We start from the raw sequence: 20,601 nt of genomic DNA, 5'->3' as shown, positions 1-20,601 counted from the left end.
TCGCAGGGTAGTCTGCTGTTCTCATGGTTCAAAGGGGGGAGTTACCTTACACAACTCACAAACCATATAGCGGTACATGTCGTATTAACTATATAAAAACCTGTTATCAAAGCAGTCTAATGAAAAACGCGCCCTTCTCTTCACTGAGATGGTGGAACAAAACACTCCAAACAGAAAATTGAAACGAAAACTCATAACCAGCTCGCATCTAACTGCGGTCCTGTATGGAAGAAACAACAAAGCCTGTCCAAACAAATGCAAAAATGTGTGGCTGGAATAATTTCAAGTAATAAGTTCGTTACGAGAAAAAATCAAATGACCAGAGAATAGATTCGACTATCTTTTTTAATTTGCGCTTCCACAAAATTGATATTATGTTTTACTTATAATTATTGTCAAATTTATATTGTTATAGTTGTTATACATTTATTTTCTGTATAACAACTTCCAGTTAAATGGTCACGATTTTGTAACAGAAAATGTTAAGGTTTACTATTATTTGGTATTTCTCATAACAATTTAATGAGTGTATTTTGTCAACATCTCAAATAAATTTACCTATTTATATCAGTATTATAGTTTCCACTTTAGAAATCGAATGAAAGAAAATGGAAACCTAGGGGTTTTATGGGGTAATATGCACTTTCGGACAAAATCCACTATTGCAGATTTAATAATTTCAACCGCAAAATATTACCACAACAAAAACTTCATTGATTTGTACAGGTTTATATCATAACCTTTTGTGCTGACAGCTTCGCTAAAAAATAAACGATGCTAAAAACTAGTTATTTTTTATATTTGTAATATATAGTTGTATTAATTATGTTCGAAGCTTCAAACTCCATATTTTTATGTCAGAAAGTACTTTTGTAAACATGACAAAATTAGTTCTGAATTCTTTGGCTTTGTTTTTTCTTAGGATTTCATTTACTTTCGGTCTTATTGTAGAAATTGTTTCAACTGTTTCAATTGATCAGTGATTGGTTATTTACCGTGGTATTTTATGAACTCATACACTTTTGTGCATTTCGCATCTTTGTATTGCTGCGTTTTGCCCCATTGTTATAGTACATCCCTTTATTATTGATGTTTTTAGGAAATACATTTGTTTGGCTATACTGTCAAAATTAATACTACTTTCTTAATTCTTCTTAATCTTAATTGAATACTACTTTGCACCTTCAAGAACCAAACTATTTTGTGTAGGGTAAATGTACCAATAGTGGTGCAATTTGTAGTGGTACCAATGTGTTTTAATGGATTTAAAGTGTCAGGAACGACAATTTCTGAATATTTTAACACATAACAATTGGAATATGTTTTATCTTCGCAATCACAACCATTTTTATCATGAAACACATCAAATTTACGAAAAATTACATATTTTTGTGACTGCTTCCTTGTACCTATAATGGTGGTATGGTTCCTATAGTCGTCGTATTGTGTTCCTATAGTGGTGGTAAACAAAGATGCATCAAAAACGGTGTATAATATTAATGAAACTTAGTTTCGAAGCTGTTTTCATATGAATACTGTTTTATACTGCCATAATGTTGGTTTCTTGCGTAGTTTGATCGTAAAAAATGTATAAATTTGATCGATGAAACTATTGACTAAAGTACTGCATCACACCTGTCGTCAACCTACACCCGGAAGAGTTTGCTTGATTTGAAGTCAATTTATCATTCAGCCAGATAAGCGAATTTTGGCCTGTTTTTGGTAAATACCTACATAAAAATCATTTCTGTTGCTTATTTTAGTGAAAACAGCACCTCATGCCAAAAATTTCCTCGAAAAAATCTAAAACGACCTGTATTTATTGATTTTAGAACTATAACCACTATAGGAACATGCCTGTTTTGTGTACCTATAATGGCACTATGGTAAAAAAAACTTAAAAATGCATAAATATGGTAAAAAGGCAAATAATTTTAGTAAAACAATAACATTACATAACAGTTATGTTGAAAAACTAATAATTGCGTGGTTATGTGGTCGTTTAGAACGTTAACAGAAAAATGAGTTTCGTTATGAAATCCTAAGGATTTTGGAAAAATGTTGACCCATTTCACAAAATAATGGATTTTTCGATCACTAAGTAACGGAATTGCCTCATTTAAATTTTAAACCCTTTGTAAAAGGCTAAAGAACATTTTACACTAACGTAAATAACTTAATTACTTTTAATTTGCCCTATGAACCGCATTTTAGAGCAATAGCACCACTATTGGTACTACCACCACTATAGGTACATTTACCCTAATCAATATTCGCAAGAAAATTTCATTGAAAAATAATTATTCTTTCCTACGTGGTGCACATAAACCAAGGAACCCAAAATATTTTCAATTAATGAAATCTTTACAAAGAATCAATAAATAAACACACTTCAAGGGCAACCATGAATGTCTCATAAATTATACTTAAGATATATTTATCCCATGCCCTCTGGGCACACACGAACGATCGAAACGATGATCATGATTCAAACTTTGTGCCCCAGTTTCTTTTGTTTTCATAAAGCTGCAAGCCGTGATGGCAGATAGTTTTGAGATAGCGGAACAGCCCAAGGCATCACCCAAACCAGACTGCAACTCAACAGAATAGACACAGAAATAAGCGCCACATCTCTATCGATCTTAATCTTAAACGTAATGGGACCCATCAGTCGAAATATCCGCTCCAACCTACCTGTAATGGTGGTCAGGCCAGCCGTCAGCGGTACCTCGGTCAGCATGTTACCTTCCTTGCCCGCCTCCAGCAACAACACGTTCCAGTCCCGTACTTCCGACAATCGATTGGCCATCACGGATCCACCCGAACCGGCACCGATGATGATAAAATCGTACTCCTTCCGGAAAGCCTTCGTGTCCGGTATGCGGGGTGTACCATTGTTGAACAGGACGCTGGTTTCATCGAAAAGCGTCTGAAAGAAAGTGTCATCGTGGCCATCTGCTAGTAGATTCGGTGTTGTAAGCATAAACAAGACCAACCAAATGGGTGACTGTAAAGAAGAAAAATCAACGGGTTTAGTTACTGTGCATTTATTGATAAAACAATTATTGACATTTACAGGAAGTAGTAAATCAAATCTATTTATTGTATGGCGTCACTCCCAAACCCGTTTCCAAAACTTCTTCCGGCGCTATCGGCTTCAACAGCCTTGTCACCGCTATGGCTTTGGTTTGATACACGGAACCGGCACATTGACCGTGGATATTTTTAATGTATTTCCTTCCCGCAGATGGGACAGCTAAGAGAGAATCTGCCCTGATACCATCCCTTTGCTCGGCACGGTACAGCATTGTACGCTGACGTAGGAAAACATTTACATGCAAACGAGGCTCGATCGATGAAACGCCCATGTAAAATGCATCCCATACATCACGACCTTACTGCTTGAGCACCACCGTTTGTGGCCATTATCATCATCAGCGTCGAGCTGTCCATTAACGATTTATCAAACGTCCTTGCAAGACGCGTGCATGCGAAGCAGACCCACACACCTACAGGTGACAGGTAGCGCATACAATCCTTTCCGGCTGATGTACGAACCGACGCTTCTTGAAACTGTATCAAGGTTAGCTACCCTTTTGTATCGGAGGGATGACGTTGGTTTGAAGGAAACAGAGTGACTAACACTAAGCGACCCCGAAAAACCTCGTGCGTTATCCGGTGAGAGTGATTTGTTACAGACGTAACCTTTTTCTGAAGCCTTTTATTTTTATTTCTAGCTGAATTATCCATCCCTTCTTTTTAGTGAAGAGGCGATTTAAAAAAAAAAAACAAAAAAAATTGTAGGAAGGTCAAACATTGCAAACTCAATTGTTTTATCAATGGAATGGATGGATGGATGGTTGGTTTGCTACAGACGTAGGCGTTAAATTTTACTTTATTTCATTTCAGCCTATAAGCAATAAGCACCAATGACTATTAGTCTCTGTGCTATTTTTGCAAATTTAAGAAACTGTAGGGTTCAAAATTAGTGAATTCCAAACACTGAATGAAGAGTTCAATGAACAGACAAAAAATTATCCTTTTCATGCCGAATTTGAAAGGTTGTAAGAGTAACAGTAACCAGGTCAATCGAAGATTTTCATGTTCTCTGATTTACGACTTAACATCACACTCGGAGTGGGTTCCAACGCCACATGGAACCAACAAACTAATCCCATAAAAACGCATTTATAAAAGGATAAGTTGTGGGTGATCACCAGAGTTATAAAACGCAAAAAAAAACTGCTAGGCATAACGAGCATTGAGTCTCATCTAGACATCATCATCCGTTCATTGAAAATATCCCTCTGTCGCACAGCACACACACACTACTGACCCATTGCCATTGATCCGCAATCGATCGCGACTTCCCAATTTCGCCACCAACTGTGGGTTAACGTAACCGACTCACCTTGAACTTACTTTACTGGCACGACTACGAGCGATCAGCGACCACGAGCAGAGGTCTGGCCAAATTTCAACCCTCACGAGCGCTCGCCAACCCGCCCGATTGCAGCTGCGGATTGAGAGGTTTTGCGATATTATGTAACGCCTTTGAGATATTAAGCGCTGCAAGCCATTTGATTTGTCATCTTTGCTGAATAATTCATTCAATTTCGTGTAGACATTGCTCGTGTGAAATCACAACAACAACAAAAAAACATAGTAAATTTCATCCAATTAGGACACTCTAAATACGGGTACAAACAAAAGCAAACTGCAGGCCGATTCAACCATCCATAGCGTTGAGCCGCGTCATACTCAACCGGCAAAAAAAAAGGTGGACCAACACAACAGCATTTGGTGTCTTTGTTTTTGTAATTGATCGGTTATCGAGCAAATTTGCTTAGGGACGTTAATTGGTTGCGCCAACAACGAGCCTAGCGGTGGATACGGTGGTTACGGTTAAACTGCTCCGGCCCGGTCAAAGCCCGCCCAGCACACATCAGGCTCGGGTGGTTGAAGCGAAGGAAGTGAATCATTACCGACCATTTGACAGCGCCGGCCTTGACCGTCAACCGGTGCCGGCGTTACCGCCTCTAGATGACGAAGCGTTTCGTGGTGGCTGTTGTGGGGTTGCCCCTGTTTAAAGTGGTGTTTTTCTACACACGCAAAAGATATTTTTTACCAGTGGTAAATGAAAGAAAGCTCTAGAACATAATTGTTAGATTTTCTGTAAACAATTTTCTAACACTCCTTTTCTCTTCCATCCACTACAACCATGCAAACACTCCAGTTTTCCCTGATTAGTAGTCGATTGGGGTTGTTTTAAGCAGGATTTATATAACCCGCGGGCAAATAAAACTAATCAAACCGGGATAATAACGGATCAGAATAAGTAGCTTTGCGTCATCGAGCCTAATAACCCGCCCCCCTGCATAAGCCCAGTCTCCTCGGCGATCCTTTCCACTCGACACACGCTCGGCAAAGGGCTGCCCGTGTGTGCGCGGACCTTTCGCGCATTAAATAGATTTCGCCATAACAACACCATAACTCCCCCCGCGTCACCTATTGCAGCTCGGTACGGGTCTATGCAAAACTTGGCGTCTGCATAAATTATACCCAACAAATGTCCACCCCGTACAGCGGCCTAATTATCTTGTGCGTGTGGAATTATCCGATCGCAGATCGGTTGCTCTGCAGAGCCAACCAACGTGAGGGGTTTGGGGGAATTCCTTCTCGCGCCGCGCGGTTTCCGAGTGTGACAATTACAGTGCCACGGTTCGACAATGCGCAGCGCGCGACCAGCGCAGCGATCGAGCTGGGATCGATTATAAAACGAAGCACTTGCATTTTTAATGTCGGATATTAGCAAACACACCGAAAGACACACAACACAAGCGAACCTCATACCAGTAATGATCGCTTGATTAGAACTGTGTTTGATTTAATTGTGTAGCGTTTCGTACGGGGACGATTAATAGCGTTTAATGGCCGAAAAAGTGTTGTCAATCGTGTAGAAACATTCACCAGCGATCGTTTAAATAGCACACCCTAAGGGCAAATGACAAGGAATCCGTTTCCATTTGTTTACGTCAAACCGTTTGCCATGCTGACGCATTTAGTCGTTAGGATTATTCCATTCGCAGCAATGTAGAATGATGTTTTATCTTGTGAAATATCACACAAATATTTTAGAAGGGGAAGTTCTTACAAAAGGAAGACACAAAAAGGGGAATCATCAGTACTTTGCCTTTTGGCGTAGCTGCGTCAACGGCTGTCGGAAAACGTTTGGTCGTCCAACAACCAAGGGTGGATTTCATTCGGTTGACGTAAAGCACGAAAAGGTGGCCGCTCCGTGCTTGCCGGACTGGATTGCAAATTTTCGGAAATACCCTAAACCTGTTCTTTCTCCTTTGTCGTGTCGCGCCACGGTCTAAGCTGTTAAACCGTGAAATGGAAAGGAAATTAAGAACGCGAGGGAAGAATTTTGGATTGGTCCCATCGGTTGCCTGTGAATTGATGTAAATTGATGCGATGACTCTGACGTAACAGGCTTATCGGCAGGGCGATAGGAACGACAGTCATTGCTAAGTGTTATTTTATGTTAAAAAAGCTCGTTTCTCATAAAAATCTATGTTTCTAGTTTCAATCATGAGGACAAGCTAAGCTAAAAAGCTAACGAAGGTGCCTTAAAGGCAGCAATACCTTGACATGGATGTTTCAGGCCCTCCTGCCACTCACATCATGTCACCAATATCCGCGAAATTATTGCATGGTTTCACCAAAAAAAACAATCCCCTATCAAACTGTTACATAAAAAATACGACAAGGCCCCATGGTAAGAGATGTGCAAACAATATTCCGAATACAAAACGATACGTTCAACGGCACGATATATTGCATCATTTATGTATGCTACAGATACTTGCGGAATGTGTGCCTCTCTCTCTCCCTTTTGCTCAATTTATACCCTAACCTAGCTTAGCAAAAGCGCCTAAAAGCTTCCAACATCGATCGAATGATTAGCTTAATGAGAATCTAACACAAACCAAAACCACAAAGCGCCGCCAGTTTCCTGCGGCAATGCGTTATTGAATGAAAGACAACACGCACGATGAAAGACTGACACTCGGCATGGAAATGGCCTGGGGGAAAGGCCACAGTGGCAACAGACCTTGCCCTTCATTCGCTCGATAAACATCTTCCATCGAAATGCAGTCACTGGTGTTCTGGTGACCAAATTGCTGGAATCCACGTCGCTCTATCCCACGGCTTCAGCGCATTCTATAAAAGTGATCAAACGAAGGAAAAAAAAACACACACACACACACACACACACACACACACACACACAGAAGAGACCTTTGGATCTGTCCCTTGTACGACCTTCCCCTTGGCTTTGTCACGTAGGCGTCCGGTTTCTGGGGGTATATATGTATATATGTTCGGCCGGCCATGCAGATGCATATTAAACTAATCGAAGCTCGTTTGTCACTATTTGCACTACGCACCGATGGGCACTTGTGACGCTAGTGACGCTCTACACACTACGAAGGCTACACACTCAAGAACCTGTTTACCTGGGCTGCGGGCAAACAGACACCTGCCGAGTTGGTGAGAAGAAAAAAAAACAATTTTCACTTGCACATTATAAATGCAGCTCTTGTTGCACGTTAGAAGCTTCTACAAGATTGTCGACATGTTGTACGCGATTTCAGTTCTTGGTACACCCTATACGTGGACTGCAAGCCGATTGAAAACTCTCCGCATTTCGATGCAAAAATCATTCGCATTTGCAAGATTTCATTCGATGTCACAGCTTTGAATCAATCCCTCGACGCTGACACTATCAGCCGCAACCACACCTTGATCGTTTGGATGATTAATCTTCTTCTTAAAGCTGTCAGACTCGGTGAACACGGCCAGACACTGGCCACCCCAAAACCGAAAAGGCCACCAAAGGTCGCCCACGGTAGTTGGCTCGCTTAATTCGTCAAGAGCGTCCCACAATTAATCACATCACCGCGTCCTGTCTGCTGATTTTGCGACACTATGATCGTTGGAATTGACAGAAATTCCGTTTGACAGCGAATCCTCAGCGAGCTGCGTTGGTTTATAGTGCAGCAGCGCTGGATTTGGGCGAGTTGTGTGGGAATTCATATTGCCCATGCCATGTGTGCCTGCTCTATCCCCAGACATGCCGTTACGGAAACCAGTCCAATTAAGACCTGAGCAAATGCCGATCGGGGATTCAAGGTGATCAACGGGCTGCTCGATCGTATGCAGAAATATCACACAAACACACATGCACAGCTTCATTCTAGGTCGTTGGGGACAAACGGAGCAGAAAACGAATGAAAGTGAAAACCCGTTGCACGATCACGTTTAAAGGCGGGGAGGACTCTCTGTAGATCGTTCTTTCGCTGCCCTTTCGCTCACGCGCTGATGCATTGGCGGTGGCATAGCGCTAAGAAAACAAGCTCAAGGTAAACCGATGCAGTCAATTATGGTGCATTCCATCTGTTTGTAAAACGTCACGCGGTGCATTTTGGGTGAAGGTGTCGTCTGCTTCTGGACATGTATCATAAACAGTTGTTGGAATACAATTCACTTTTTTCCAAAATTAATTGCAACGAGTGAACGTGCTCCAAATCCGTTTCCCCGTAGCCTTGGGAAGGCAATAAACCGGGAAAGATCGGTGATCGGTTTGTTGGCAATACTTTTAATTGATTCAGCTTCATTCGATCCTATTTCCCAGATATTTACTATCGAACGAAAGATCACCTAGTTATAACTTACAAGACAGTCGATCTTGATCGATCTTTTACTTGGACGTCGGCCAGCTCATTAGCAAACTTCTGGTCCAATCTCCTAACGATGACTTCAAAGAAAGCAAACAAAAATGCGGTCCATTCGGACACCGGAAACAGGTGCGATTCTTCACAGACAGACTCTTATTTGCTACAGTAATGCATGTGTGCCCATATGTTACGGCTTAACCTTCAAATCATCAGACAGCCAAAATTGGCACAAATGCACACGCTGCCCGATTTCCGGCAAAGCCGGTTTTGTCTGCCTATTTACCCGCTAAGGACACCGGCTAATGGATGGTAAAACAGCACCCTCGTGTCAGTTTTAGACCCCCCCCCCTCCCCCTTTTTGGGACACGCACACATCCACACACAGAGGGGCAAATTAGATTTCGTGCAAATAATGACCGCGAATGGCGATCGACCATTCCGTGCCGATGATCGATTGCTTCTGATGTCATCTCGTTGCTCTAGCTCTAATTAATGGGGGAAGCTCGGTTTTTTCTTTCTTGTTTAGGCAAATAGACTGAGGCTAGAAAAAAAAGCCAAAACCGGAAAGCTAATTATAATCTATTAAAGGGAATGTTTAAGCATCTAATAGATTCCGCGGGTGTCTCTGAGATGAGAATTAATTAATTTCCTTCAACAACGCCCTGAGGGCACCCGGCACAGCACAGCTCTGCAAGCAAATATCACGAACCAGTTCGTGCCACACTTCAGCAAACACTTCAACTGAAGTCAGTTCTTCAGTGTTACCACCTTTCCTGCAGCCTCCGCCAATGTTAAGTAAGCGCCGCATCGCGCCCGACTACTTTATCACACTTGAAGACTCCCCGAACACACCGAACCCATTTCTTCCACTCGGCACGGTCAACGGACCATTGCCGCACGGACACACAATGTCGGCCGATTCACATCGATTGATGTGCGGCAGCATAAATTTTCTCCTCCCATAAACAACACACCAAAAGCAACAACAGCAAACGCTCCATTGCGACAGCCGCACGGGCGCTTCTGCTTTCGATTGCTGCTGTTGTGTTTGGTGTTGCTGTTTGGAGTGTCCCAAAAGTCTGCAAGTCGCTCAAGGTTAGGTCAACGGATGGGGTGGGTTTTTTTTGTTTTCTCTAGCGACGATTAGAGACCTCCATCCTCGGTTGTTGTTGATGTTGTTGTGCGCTGAGATGGGAGATACAGCTCGGGAACAGTAACACATTCATTCATCCCGCACGGCGGGTCTTTCCGATGTAATGGTGCGGTGAATAATTTGCATCGCAATTACAACGCATATGCAAGACGATGCGGCCATCCACACGCACTGGCAAGGCAGGACACATGCTGAGAGAGGCACTCTATCAGTGAAGCTGATTGACAACAGGTCGTAGCTGCAAATGACATTCCCACCGATGGGGTGACGACAAAACAACCCCAACAATAGTGCGCTGATTGCAATTTGCTCCTCCTGTACAATTGATGCTATTTACGGATTTCAATATCAACTCATCTACAGCGTGTGTTTGGTTAGTGGTTCCTCCTTTTTTTTTGTAGATGTAATCTTTGCAATCTGTTTTCAAATCACACCTTCTGCGGCATTCGCTCGTACTTGTTGAAGCTCGTTCGCATTGTACAGGCGGGCAGGGCAGGGATGCAAAAATTAGCACCCATTTAGCACTCGCTGCTCCAAACGTTCTAGCCAGAATTGGTGACGGTGTGCAAAAATCCACCGAATCATCCCTGCGAGATCCATGATGTAATGGATCACTTTTTGGATTGTAACGACTGATCGATTGAACGAAACGAGTGGTTTTGATTTGCAAAATTGTTCCATACGTAGAAATTGAAGAAATCAACTCCGTTAAACTGTATCAACACTTTTCGCAAGCGCCCTATCAATCAGCACGATACACGAAATTGCTGCAATCGAAGAAATTTCCATACCTCACAACATACTTTTTCCTCATATCGTGCACGCTTGTTTCTTTACACAATTGAATTAAATCGTGTTTAAAAACGTTTGCAACAAATTGGACTGCCCCAAACGGCTTTCCGTGTGGTGTCGGCCGTGCCGCGCCACCCTTTTTGTTTGGCCCCTATGCCAAGGCAATGTTCTACGCCTTCGCACGCACCAGCGAACACGCGCAAAGCGGCTTGTGTGTTTACACTATTGAGGAAACGCACTTGGCGCCTGTTTGCTGATTGGCAAGGCAATGCACGAGCTCGTCACATTCTTGCCACGGTGTTGTGGCTTTGGCTGTCCCACGAAAGGGGGCTTGTGTTCTCCGAACAGCAAGCGAAAAGATAACAAACTTCTTAACTGGTATGCTTGTTAGACATTTTATCTCAAATATACTTATGACTAATGAAATCTCTTGTAATCTATTCGCACACATACACACACACTTCCGTACCATTTTTGCTGTACACCGTTTCATTTACACGAGCCGCGAGAAGATCTTGTTCACTTTTCCTGTTCACTTTTCTCTCTTGCCGGACGCGACGGAGCTCTCTTATCAACTGACACGAAATATGTGACCAACCATTTCACAACAACACACCGCCCAACATCTCACACCGCGTAGCTAATCACAGTCTGTTTGAACACACGCTTAAAAGCACACCTTTCGGAAAGAACACTTTTACTATCATCCAAACAGAACAGAACCTTTGCTATCTCTCCTCAGTCACGATCACGATCACACTTTTCCACAAAGGTTAGCTTTTAAAATAAACAAAAATCCACAAACTGTTGGCTGATTTCAAACTGCCAGCTGCTCGAAGATCGCTCTCAAAAGAGGTCCTGTTCACGGCGCACCGCTATCACTAAATGGCTTGCGCTGATTTCGCAGTACAGTAACGCACCGGTTCCGCGTGGTTGTCTCGGCGACGCGCGTCCGACGCGATCGATGCTACATTTTTTGCTCCGTCGCGATCGTTACGTCCGATCGTCGGGTGTGCAACATCGGCCCAGGCAGGGGTTTTCAACTAAAGAATTATAGTTGTTTATCAGTTCGTACCATGCAAACCCCTTTACAAAATGCTTTCAAAAATGCAATGATCATCATGATCAGGAACTCTACTACAACGCAACAATTGACTCATCAAAATAACCATAGCTTAGGGCCATTATTGCCAAAAAGAGCCTCTTTTTTCATGTAAAAAATTAAACCCATTCCTACCTTTTAACCATCCCTCCGAATGACCACAGATTGCGCGAACCCATCAAATGTTGCGCTACATGCTCTGTGCGCGCGTTGAAGTCTTTCGATTCACGCTGCAACACTCTGCAACACCTTCATCGGACAGCCTGCATTCAAGCGGCGGTCGGGTTGGACCTTTACCAAAGGTGATGAGCATCCTGGCCAAAGAAAGGCACGCAATGCAATCGGGGCAGCCCGGTTGGCGCGCTTTGGAAGTTTTGGGCGTTGGGGCGTGACGGAGTGGCGCTCATATGCAGCAATGTGCTCACCTCGCAATTAGCACACCAAGGCTAGCCACCATCGCGCTGGACGACCTCACTGACCGATGGTTAATCACAAGTCGCAGCAGACTCGGGCACACTGGGCAGGGTCAACCATGGTGTACTTACATTCTTTTGTGCTATCAGTCATCGTCCCATCTCGCCGGAGTGGTTTGATTGCCATGAATCACACCATTACACTGTTTTGCTGATGATCGATGATCGCCTCTCTGAAGGTAATAATAGGATAGGTCATTGACAAAGTGTACAAAGCGTTTGCAGAAAAACAGATCACAGCGAGATGCGTCGACAATCGTTTGTTGTGAGATAATTTAGTAATAGTGGCACGTAATTTGCGACAATTACTGCCCACAAATTGTCTCATTTTGCACCTATTTCCAGTGGAGGACAAACCAATCACAACCAGCATCCGCCGCAATGCTTTGTGACAGTTTGAATGCTCGCAGTGGTCGGCTGATTATTAGCATTGCTCAGGGGTCAGAGTGTAAATGCCCCACTGGAAAGTAGATCAGTCACTAATACAATGAAACCACTGACCGCCATTCATGGGAAAACGACCGTCTGGGGCGCTGATAGGTTAGGTTAGGGCGCGGGGTTAGGTTTTGGAGTTTAGAGTTCACCTCATACCGATAACGCCTGCAGCAGCCAAAGTGTTTATTGGTCGACTGATTTCACCCACATTTCACAGACTCGGATTCATTCACTGATCTTGCTGCGTTATGCAATACCGGCGGGGACGATTTCACGATGCCGGCCACGGTTGATAGTAGTTAGTTGTGGTTAAATTAACGCATCCCAGCGTGTCACGAGTCAACGCGTTTTCGCCTCTTGACTTGTAATACTAGCTGACGAAGAAGCTTGATGGATGAAATTTTCTTAACACACTTACTCTGCAAAGAAAGCAATATTACACAACAGCAATGCGCTACTGAATAGAACAATGCACGCGTAGCGTCCCATTTCTTCGATCACTAGGTCCCTCAAAAGTGTAAATAAAGCTCATTTTTCTTTTCAACACCCAAAACCCCAGGATGGTTTAAAATTAAAAATGTCATCCTTCGTTCCACTTACCCCGTTGCATATGGATAATTTGTCTTCGCATACATCAATTGAATGCCAAAATTGGGTTGTTGCCGCGGTGTGTTTGTATAGTGACATAATTTGTACTTGACGTGATAACTCATTGTGAGGGTATGAAGCTTCAAGGTTCGCTCACTTTACCCCGAATCGATCACAAGTTTAACGAGAGCTTGCAGCGCGATATGAACGATCGGTGCCCTTTTTTGCATGTCATCTTCATTTGTTGATCGGCTGCAATGATTGGTGCCACTGTAAATTAACTGTTTTTTACAGCATCTTTTCGCTTGCAAAGCAAATGCGGCAACAGCAGTTGCATCGCACCGGTGCAGCTCAAGGATAACGTGAGCAATTTCTTGGCAGGAGGTGGGTATAGGAGGGAGAGACAACCCCCTTCCCTTCTACCAGCATACCCACCGGTGTTCTCGATAAAACTGCATCTAAAATGCCGTTGCACTCGTTTTGTTTTGTCACCCCGCTTAGCATATGATCGTGATCGGTTGAAGAATGTTTCGAAATTGTAGTTGGTAGTGTATTTAGCATCACAAAAATACATTAATCTAACCTAGCAAATATCTTCTTCGCCTCATATCCAGCGTCTTATGTGTTGCGATTAAATGCACACCGATAAACGACGTGAGCCTCAGCACGTAGTCCACCTGCTCATTCAACCATACACGCACACTGCGCACTGATCGTTGAACCCTTACACCCTTGCTTACCATCACCAGGGGAGTACCTAAAATCCTCTCGAATAAAAATCAAAAATAAAAAGTCACTTTTACTAGCTTTGTTTATATCAGTGAAACACCCCGAATGCTGGGGCGTTTGCTGGTTGCAGCGCGTAAGACAAAACCCGCAAACCCGTTCTCTTTTCATGTTCACTGTCAGTGCGGTTTTTGTTTTTGGGGTACCCACCGTACCTCCTCCAGTGACCTTCATTTTCAATCAAGCTTTGGTCATATTGTTATCGGCGCCAAGAGCCACGGACCACTTTGGGGCTTTGGTTGAATTTCAGAACTGCTGCACCCCATGTAAACACTGGCCGTGTGTAATCGTACTGTTTTTTCAAGGACATGTGTTTTACTTTCGCTTGTCGTATTGCATTCATTAATGCTTCCCCAGACATGATGGGAGTCTTATGATACAGATGAGATAAGAAGCCGTACTACTGTAGGATCTTCAATCGAGTTCACACATCAGGAATTGAATCGGGACAATCGATAAGTAGAGTGTGTTACGATGCTAATATTAATTGTGTCAAGGCTGCTGCTTCACTGGTATGAGAAAAAAACGTGAACCCGATCGATTCCAATACCCGTAGCTGGTAGACAGACCGTAAACCGAGACCGGTTCCTTGCGGTTCCATCGGAAAAGGAGAGTCGTCGATGATTTTCAATCTCGCAACGGGTTTTTTTTTCTAAACGACTAGACGACGAACGGTTTTAGCAAAATAAAACGCATATACACATTTTGCGAAATGCGAAATACGACCCCAAAATAGTTCCCAAAACGAAAAAATACCATCCGATCAACAGCGAACCGAGACATCTACTAATATTGCGAGGGAATGCATCTCTTTATAAGCCGATGCTGTGCTGAATTTCGCCATTCGCTCTAATGATTTCATTTTAGTGAGGCGCGACTTGTGTCACAACAGGATCTATAAATTGTGCGTCTTTTATTTTTCCCCGCCTATCCAATCACTCTCAATAGAGATTCCCCGTGGAGAGTGTTTTGCTACTTTCCTTTGGTTTGAAATATATGCTAAACTACACAGAACTGGTCATTAGTATTCCGATCGTGCAGTGCTCAAGCGGCGAAGAATTCCACCCGATAGACGTGTGCTAATGGAACGTACCAAAACTGGCTCCAGAGTTTATTGACACTTTGTGTCGCGGTTTCACGGGTCGGAGGGATGGTGTTTATGTTATCCATATATAAAAGAGATTAAAAGCTTTATGATCTTACAGCATAATAATGCTCACAAATAAAGCCACTCAAGAATACACGATCCCTGCAACAAGCAAGAACACGAAGACGGGGGGGCCTATGTACATTAATCGCTAAATTGCGCTCGCGCACGTATGGTGTAATCAAAGCCGGTAAAGGTTCGGAAATGATTGCGTACACACACACACATGGGGCTGACCACGAGAGGCCACAGAAACCGAAAGTCGCCAAACCGGATCTACCGCAATCTTTGGGGCTCGACACGACGACGTATAAAGATCGGATACCTCCGGAGACTTGTCTCGTCGGCCACGGTGCGGGCGCAAATAGCGGTGAAGCGACGAGCCACCTTCTAATCGCCATCACTTCCCTTCCCCCCGGGGAGCGGGGTGCCAGTGTCTGCCCAGCGTTCATTCTAGCGCCGAGAGAGAGAGAACTTGCTCGATGTAGGTCACAAAACATCGGAGCGTTAAGTTATGGTTAACGTCCAGCGAACACGCACCGTCGCAATCTTGCCTTTACCGATTAGGCCATCAGGGCTTTGGCAGCACTCGACCGTACCACCGCACGTCTCGGAAGTCGCCGACCGGGGGCTGCAATCGTCCGTCCCCATGTCCCCATGCTAATGTACACCCCCCATTTAGCGTGGTTTGGCACACCGTCTGAACTTCACCTTCGCGGTGCAGCAGATTGGTTGGTACGTGGTGTATGCGAAACTGTGCGCTGCGCAGAGGCGGACGTATCATGTACGATCGCTTACTAACGACGATCGCTTCGATGTGAACGACTCCCTTCGATTTGTGCACAATTTGATGCGCATCGTGGGCCGCATCGTGATACGGGGGCACACAAGTGGTTGGGCACGGTTGCCCGGCCCTACCAGTCCCAGTCCAACGCTTTGGCGTGCGAGCGCGTTCCCAAGAACCATACTTGATTGTTGTGTGCCTTTGCCTCCAGCGGCTCACTAAATACCGCGCAAACGATCTGTCACGATCGCGAGGACACATGGCTCCGATCGCGTTCGATCGGATTTCGGCCGTCTCACAAATCACACTCCACTGGTGTGAGCTGTAGTGTGCTACACAGCTGGTGGGAGCGAGAGGGTGAGTTGTAGATGATGTTAGCCGCTTAGAAGTAGAAGCAGTTTTCCCTCCCCACCTGAGAGGTTAGCTTCGTGCCAGCTGTTAGACGGCATTAGACGAATACGGTTGGGTGGATTAGTTGCTTTTCGTTTTTCGCAGTGGATGGTTGGTGGGTTTAGCTGGCTGGAGAAGTGAGATTTTTAATCCTCGGAGCGCTTGGAACCGTCTAAGCATCGATGAGAGTTGTGTGCAGCCACGAGTTGCTTAAAGCTTGCAAGGACATTTGGATACTATCGCTTCGCTAGAGTAGCAACGTAAGTGTCTTCAAGGTGCACCAGGTGCATTGCATGCAGGTGATCGTTGGAAGTGAGCAAGAGCATCAACAATTGTGCCGTGGATTATGCATTTTAGTGACAAGTACAAGATATAATGAGTAATTACTCAATAAGTTTAGTACAAGATATAATGAGTAATTATGTGCTCCACATAAGTGATCTTCACATTGTTAGCCTGGTTAGACCATTGGATGTCCTTTCAATTCTACTCTTCCTAACCCGCATCAGCGTGACATACATCTGGCAAGGTCACGGTGTTAAACGTTGTCCATTTTCTAATGGCTATTATTAAAACACAAACCTCAACAACATTGAGTTGATGAATTACTAATTCCCCCCAATATTGTCTAAATATCTCCCCGTTCAACTGACTCGTGAACCTGCATGTCTGAGTTTGACATCGACAACCCATGTCGTGAATGATCTTCAGCAATAAGAGCGTTGTTAATTGCGATTCGATTCCGCGTGTGCTTGTTGTACAAATCAAACGCTCAAAGTGTTGACGTTTGACCGAATAAAAAACAAAGCCCCACACGGACGTGATCCTCGATTTACCACACCTCCAAACGCGCGCCATAAGGCCAATTTTAACTGCATGTTATGAGTGTTTTGTGAGCGTGCACTTGACATGGCGGCGCCTTCGAGGGCGTCCGTTTCTTTGATGGACACAGTTGGAATTGTTTCCTTATTGTCTTTCACAATCCGCACAGCGTCTGTCGGTCAAAGTGAAACCCTCGCTCCCCCCCCCTCCGGGGTCTACATTCCCACAAACGAGCGCATCGATCATTCCATCTCTGACGTTTGTGAGGGTTTTTCGCAATTATTTAGCGGGTTTTTGTTGTGCGCGCAATGATGCCCAGATGGCATAAGAAAAGACCTTCAGCGATCTCAGATTCTGAATTCGTGCATCCTCTCTCTTTCTTCTAACATTCGATTCATTGATGTTGAGATGACATTAGAAAAAAGGCTTTAAGGCATCAAAACGACCGTCACCACCTGCACCTGCATCACATTCGCGATCATCTGCCTTGCATTAAGATATCACTTCGATCTTCTCGATCTTCTCATCCAACGGCACAACTAATCATTCCCACAGAAGATGGTACGACGAACGGTTGGCACGCGCCTGCCAGTGCTGATGGCGTTTTTGCTGACGGCTTCTCCTCCCACCGACGCGCAACAGTTCCCCGTCTTCGAGACGCTGTTCGATGAGGTGAGCTTGCTGGTGCGCACCGGCCCGAACGCTTCCGTGCCAATACCGGAGGCGAAGCGGATCCGCGACGAGTACGATTTCGTCGTGATTGGGGCCGGCTCGGGCGGTTCGGTGATGGCCAACCGGTTAAGCGAAGTGCGCGACTGGAGCGTCCTGCTGCTCGAGGTGGGCAAGGAGGAGAACCTGATCTCGAACGTTCCCCTCACCGCTGGACTCACAACGGCCACGGGTGAGTGTGTGGAGTGGGTGCGATAAGGAAGCAGGAAGCTCCCATTCCTATCTGACATTCCCCTTCTCTCCACGCAGGTTACAGCTGGGGCTACCGGTCCGATCCGATGCGCAATGCTTGCCGAGGGCTAGAGCAGGGCGTCTGTTACTGGCCGAAAGGGCGTGGGTTAGGTGGGACGAGCCTCATAAACTTCCTGCTGTACGGTCGCGGTCACCAGCGCGACTACGACGATTGGGAGCGGGCGGGCAACTACGGCTGGGGCTACCGGGACGTCCGGAGGTACTTCGAGAAGGCGGAGCAGATCAAGGGCCAGCCGTACAACCCGCACGGCTATCTGCACATCGAGGAAAGCTCGTTCGAAACGCCAATGCTGGGCAGGTACATCGAGGCCGGCAAGCGGTTCGGCTACCGGCACATCGATCCGAACGATCCGGTCCAGCTCGGGTTCTACAAGGCGCAGGCCACGATGGTGAACGGAGAGCGATGCAGTGCGGCCCGGGCCTACCTCAAACCGGTCGCTGATCGGCCCAACCTGGACATATCGACCCGCTCCTGGGCCACCCGGATTTTGATCGATCCCGTCACGAAAACGGCATTCGGCGTGGAGTTCACCAAGAACAAGCGCCTGCACACGGTGCGCGTGCGCAAGGAAGTGATACTGGCGGCGGGCGCGATCGCTTCGCCCCAGCTGCTGATGCTGTCCGGCGTGGGGCCGCGGGAACATCTGCAGCAGCTCGACATACCCGTCGTGAAGGATCTGCGCGTCGGGTACAATCTGCAGGACCACCAGACACTGTCCGGGCTGGTGTTCACCGTCAACCAGCCGGTAACGATACGGGAGCGGGACATGCGCCGACCGGCCCCCCTCCTGAGCTATCTGTTCGCCCGCCGCGGTCCATTCACCGTGCCGGGCGGAGCCGAAGGTATCGCGTTCGTGAAGACGAACAACTCGCGCTCCCCCGAGGACTACCCGGACGTGGAGCTGGTGCTCGGGACGGGTGCGGTCAACAACGATGAGTCCGGTTCGCTCCGGCACACGTTCGGGATGACGCGCGAATTCTACGACCGCTCGTTTGGGTCGGCCCGGGGACAGCACGCGTTCGGCATTGCGCCGGTACTGATGCGGCCGAAAAGTCGGGGCCGGGTGTGGCTGAAGAGCCGCAACCCGTTCCACTGGCCCCACATGGAGGGGAACTTTTTCGACCATCCGGACGATCTGGCGACGATGGTGGAGGGCATTAAGCTGGCGGTGCGCATTGGCGAGTCGGACAGCTTCGCCTCGTACGGTGCGCGGCTGCTTGGGACACCGTTCTATGGGTGTGAGGCGCATCCGTTCCGGTCGGACGACTACTGGCGCTGCTGCTTGCGGCAGGTCGGTGCCAGCATTCAGCACCAGTCCGGTACGTGCAAGATGGGCCCGGCCAGCGATCCGGACGCGGTCGTCGATCCGGAACTGCGCGTGCACGGCGTCGGCGGGTTGCGCGTGGTGGACGCCTCCATCTTCCCGGTCATACCGGCGGCCCACACTAACGGGGTTGTCATCATGGTGGGCGAGAAGGCGGCCGACATGGTGAAGGACTACTGGAACAATCACATACCGTGAGGGAGGAGGGAGGGGGGAGATATATGCTCTTTGCCGTTGCAAGCGGCGCCAATCAAACTAGTCACGATGGGTTACAAGTTTAATTTTATGTTTGAGGTAAATCAACGGTACAATTTAGCATTAAAGTAAGAAAACAAGAAAAAAATTAATAAAGTATAAATTAATAATTATAAAAATAAATGTGCTTTAAGTCGAAATTTATAATTTTATAATCATGCTCAAGCCAAACTAATGAAAAAAAATCAAATGCGCTGTTTCTTCTTGGGATTTGAACCCAGGTCCGATGTGTTGTTAGGTTGAACCATTGGGAACCATCTCTTTAATTGGGCTTTAGAAGCAGAAACTTCATTTTCCGCCCACATACAGTAGCAAGGGACTGAAAAAGAGTGAGTATTGTGTGTTCCAATTTAAGAATAGTAATAAAAAGGTTAAAAAGTAAAACACAAACAAACACTGCCCAATGAAATCCCAATGAAATCATCTTTTTCTTCTTGGTGTTCTTGATTCAACGAACGACGCCGGCATGCTAGACACGCACAGAATTGCACGACTTGCTACCATGAAGTATAAAAAAGAGACCAAGATATGGTTCAGATGGGAATCGAACCCGTCCGACAAACGCTGCAACATTAGATCGCTCGCTTTTATTGCCACGCTCACGCGGCATTTGACATAAGGGTTAACAATCTAAGCTTGCCGCGAAACCTTACAACAGTTGCACGCTCAACGGTGATCATACGATAATTGCATCGTCGTAGGCAATTTTTATATGATTTTTAACCTTTTTTCTGAGATGCGTTTTTAGATAACGTGTAAATTCTTGAACAATTAAAATACTTACCAAAAACTACTTTTTTTCATTTTCTCAAACACACAACTTG

The 20,601-nt window shown here is 45.6% G+C and overlaps 2 protein-coding genes across 3 annotated transcripts in view; one reads left to right on the top strand and one right to left on the bottom strand.

The window, feature by feature from the left end:
• The window catches only part of LOC120951295 (glucose dehydrogenase [FAD, quinone]-like), a 63,994-nt gene extending 52,396 nt beyond the window's left edge, over positions 1 to 11,598 (bottom strand). The window contains exons 1-2 of the mRNA XM_040369925.2: positions 11,159 to 11,598; positions 2,695 to 3,007 (exon numbers count right to left, since the gene is read on the bottom strand). Coding sequence (XP_040225859.2) covers positions 2,695 to 3,007; positions 11,159 to 11,182 — 337 coding nt within the window. The 5' untranslated portion in view covers positions 11,183 to 11,598. The remainder of the gene's footprint in view (positions 1 to 2,694; positions 3,008 to 11,158) is intronic.
• A 4,639-nt stretch (positions 11,599 to 16,237) lies between these two features.
• On the top strand, positions 16,238 to 20,417 carry LOC120952918 (glucose dehydrogenase [FAD, quinone]-like). Of its 2 annotated transcripts, none has more exons than XM_040372508.2 (3): positions 16,238 to 16,654; positions 17,775 to 18,117; positions 18,195 to 20,417. In XM_040372508.2, the coding sequence occupies exons 2-3, from the start codon at positions 17,775 to 17,777 to the stop codon at positions 19,718 to 19,720; spliced, it is 1,869 nt and encodes a 622-aa protein (XP_040228442.2). In that variant the 5' UTR covers positions 16,238 to 16,654; the 3' UTR covers positions 19,721 to 20,417. The 2 variants fall into 2 exon arrangements, with proteins under 2 accessions (XP_040228442.2, XP_040228441.2); XM_040372507.2 differs by having other exon boundaries at positions 17,772 to 18,117; positions 18,195 to 20,416.
• The last annotated feature ends 184 nt before the right edge of the window (positions 20,418 to 20,601 follow it).

The sequence above is a fragment of the Anopheles coluzzii genome, chromosome 2 (assembly GCF_943734685.1).
Source record: "Anopheles coluzzii chromosome 2, AcolN3, whole genome shotgun sequence".
NCBI lineage: Eukaryota > Metazoa > Arthropoda > Insecta > Diptera > Culicidae > Anopheles > Anopheles coluzzii.
The sequence above is the reverse complement of the archived record's forward strand: the minus strand, read 5'-3'. Positions and strand labels throughout refer to the sequence as shown.

Coding starts and splice junctions, on each gene's coding strand:
- LOC120952918 (XM_040372508.2), top strand. CDS start 17,775: ATGGTACGACGAACGGTTGGCACGCGCCTGCCAGTGCTGATGGCGTTT. Junction 18,118..18,194: donor TGGACTCACAACGGCCACGG/GTGAGTGTGTGG, acceptor CTCTCCACGCAG/GTTACAGCTGGGGCTACCGG.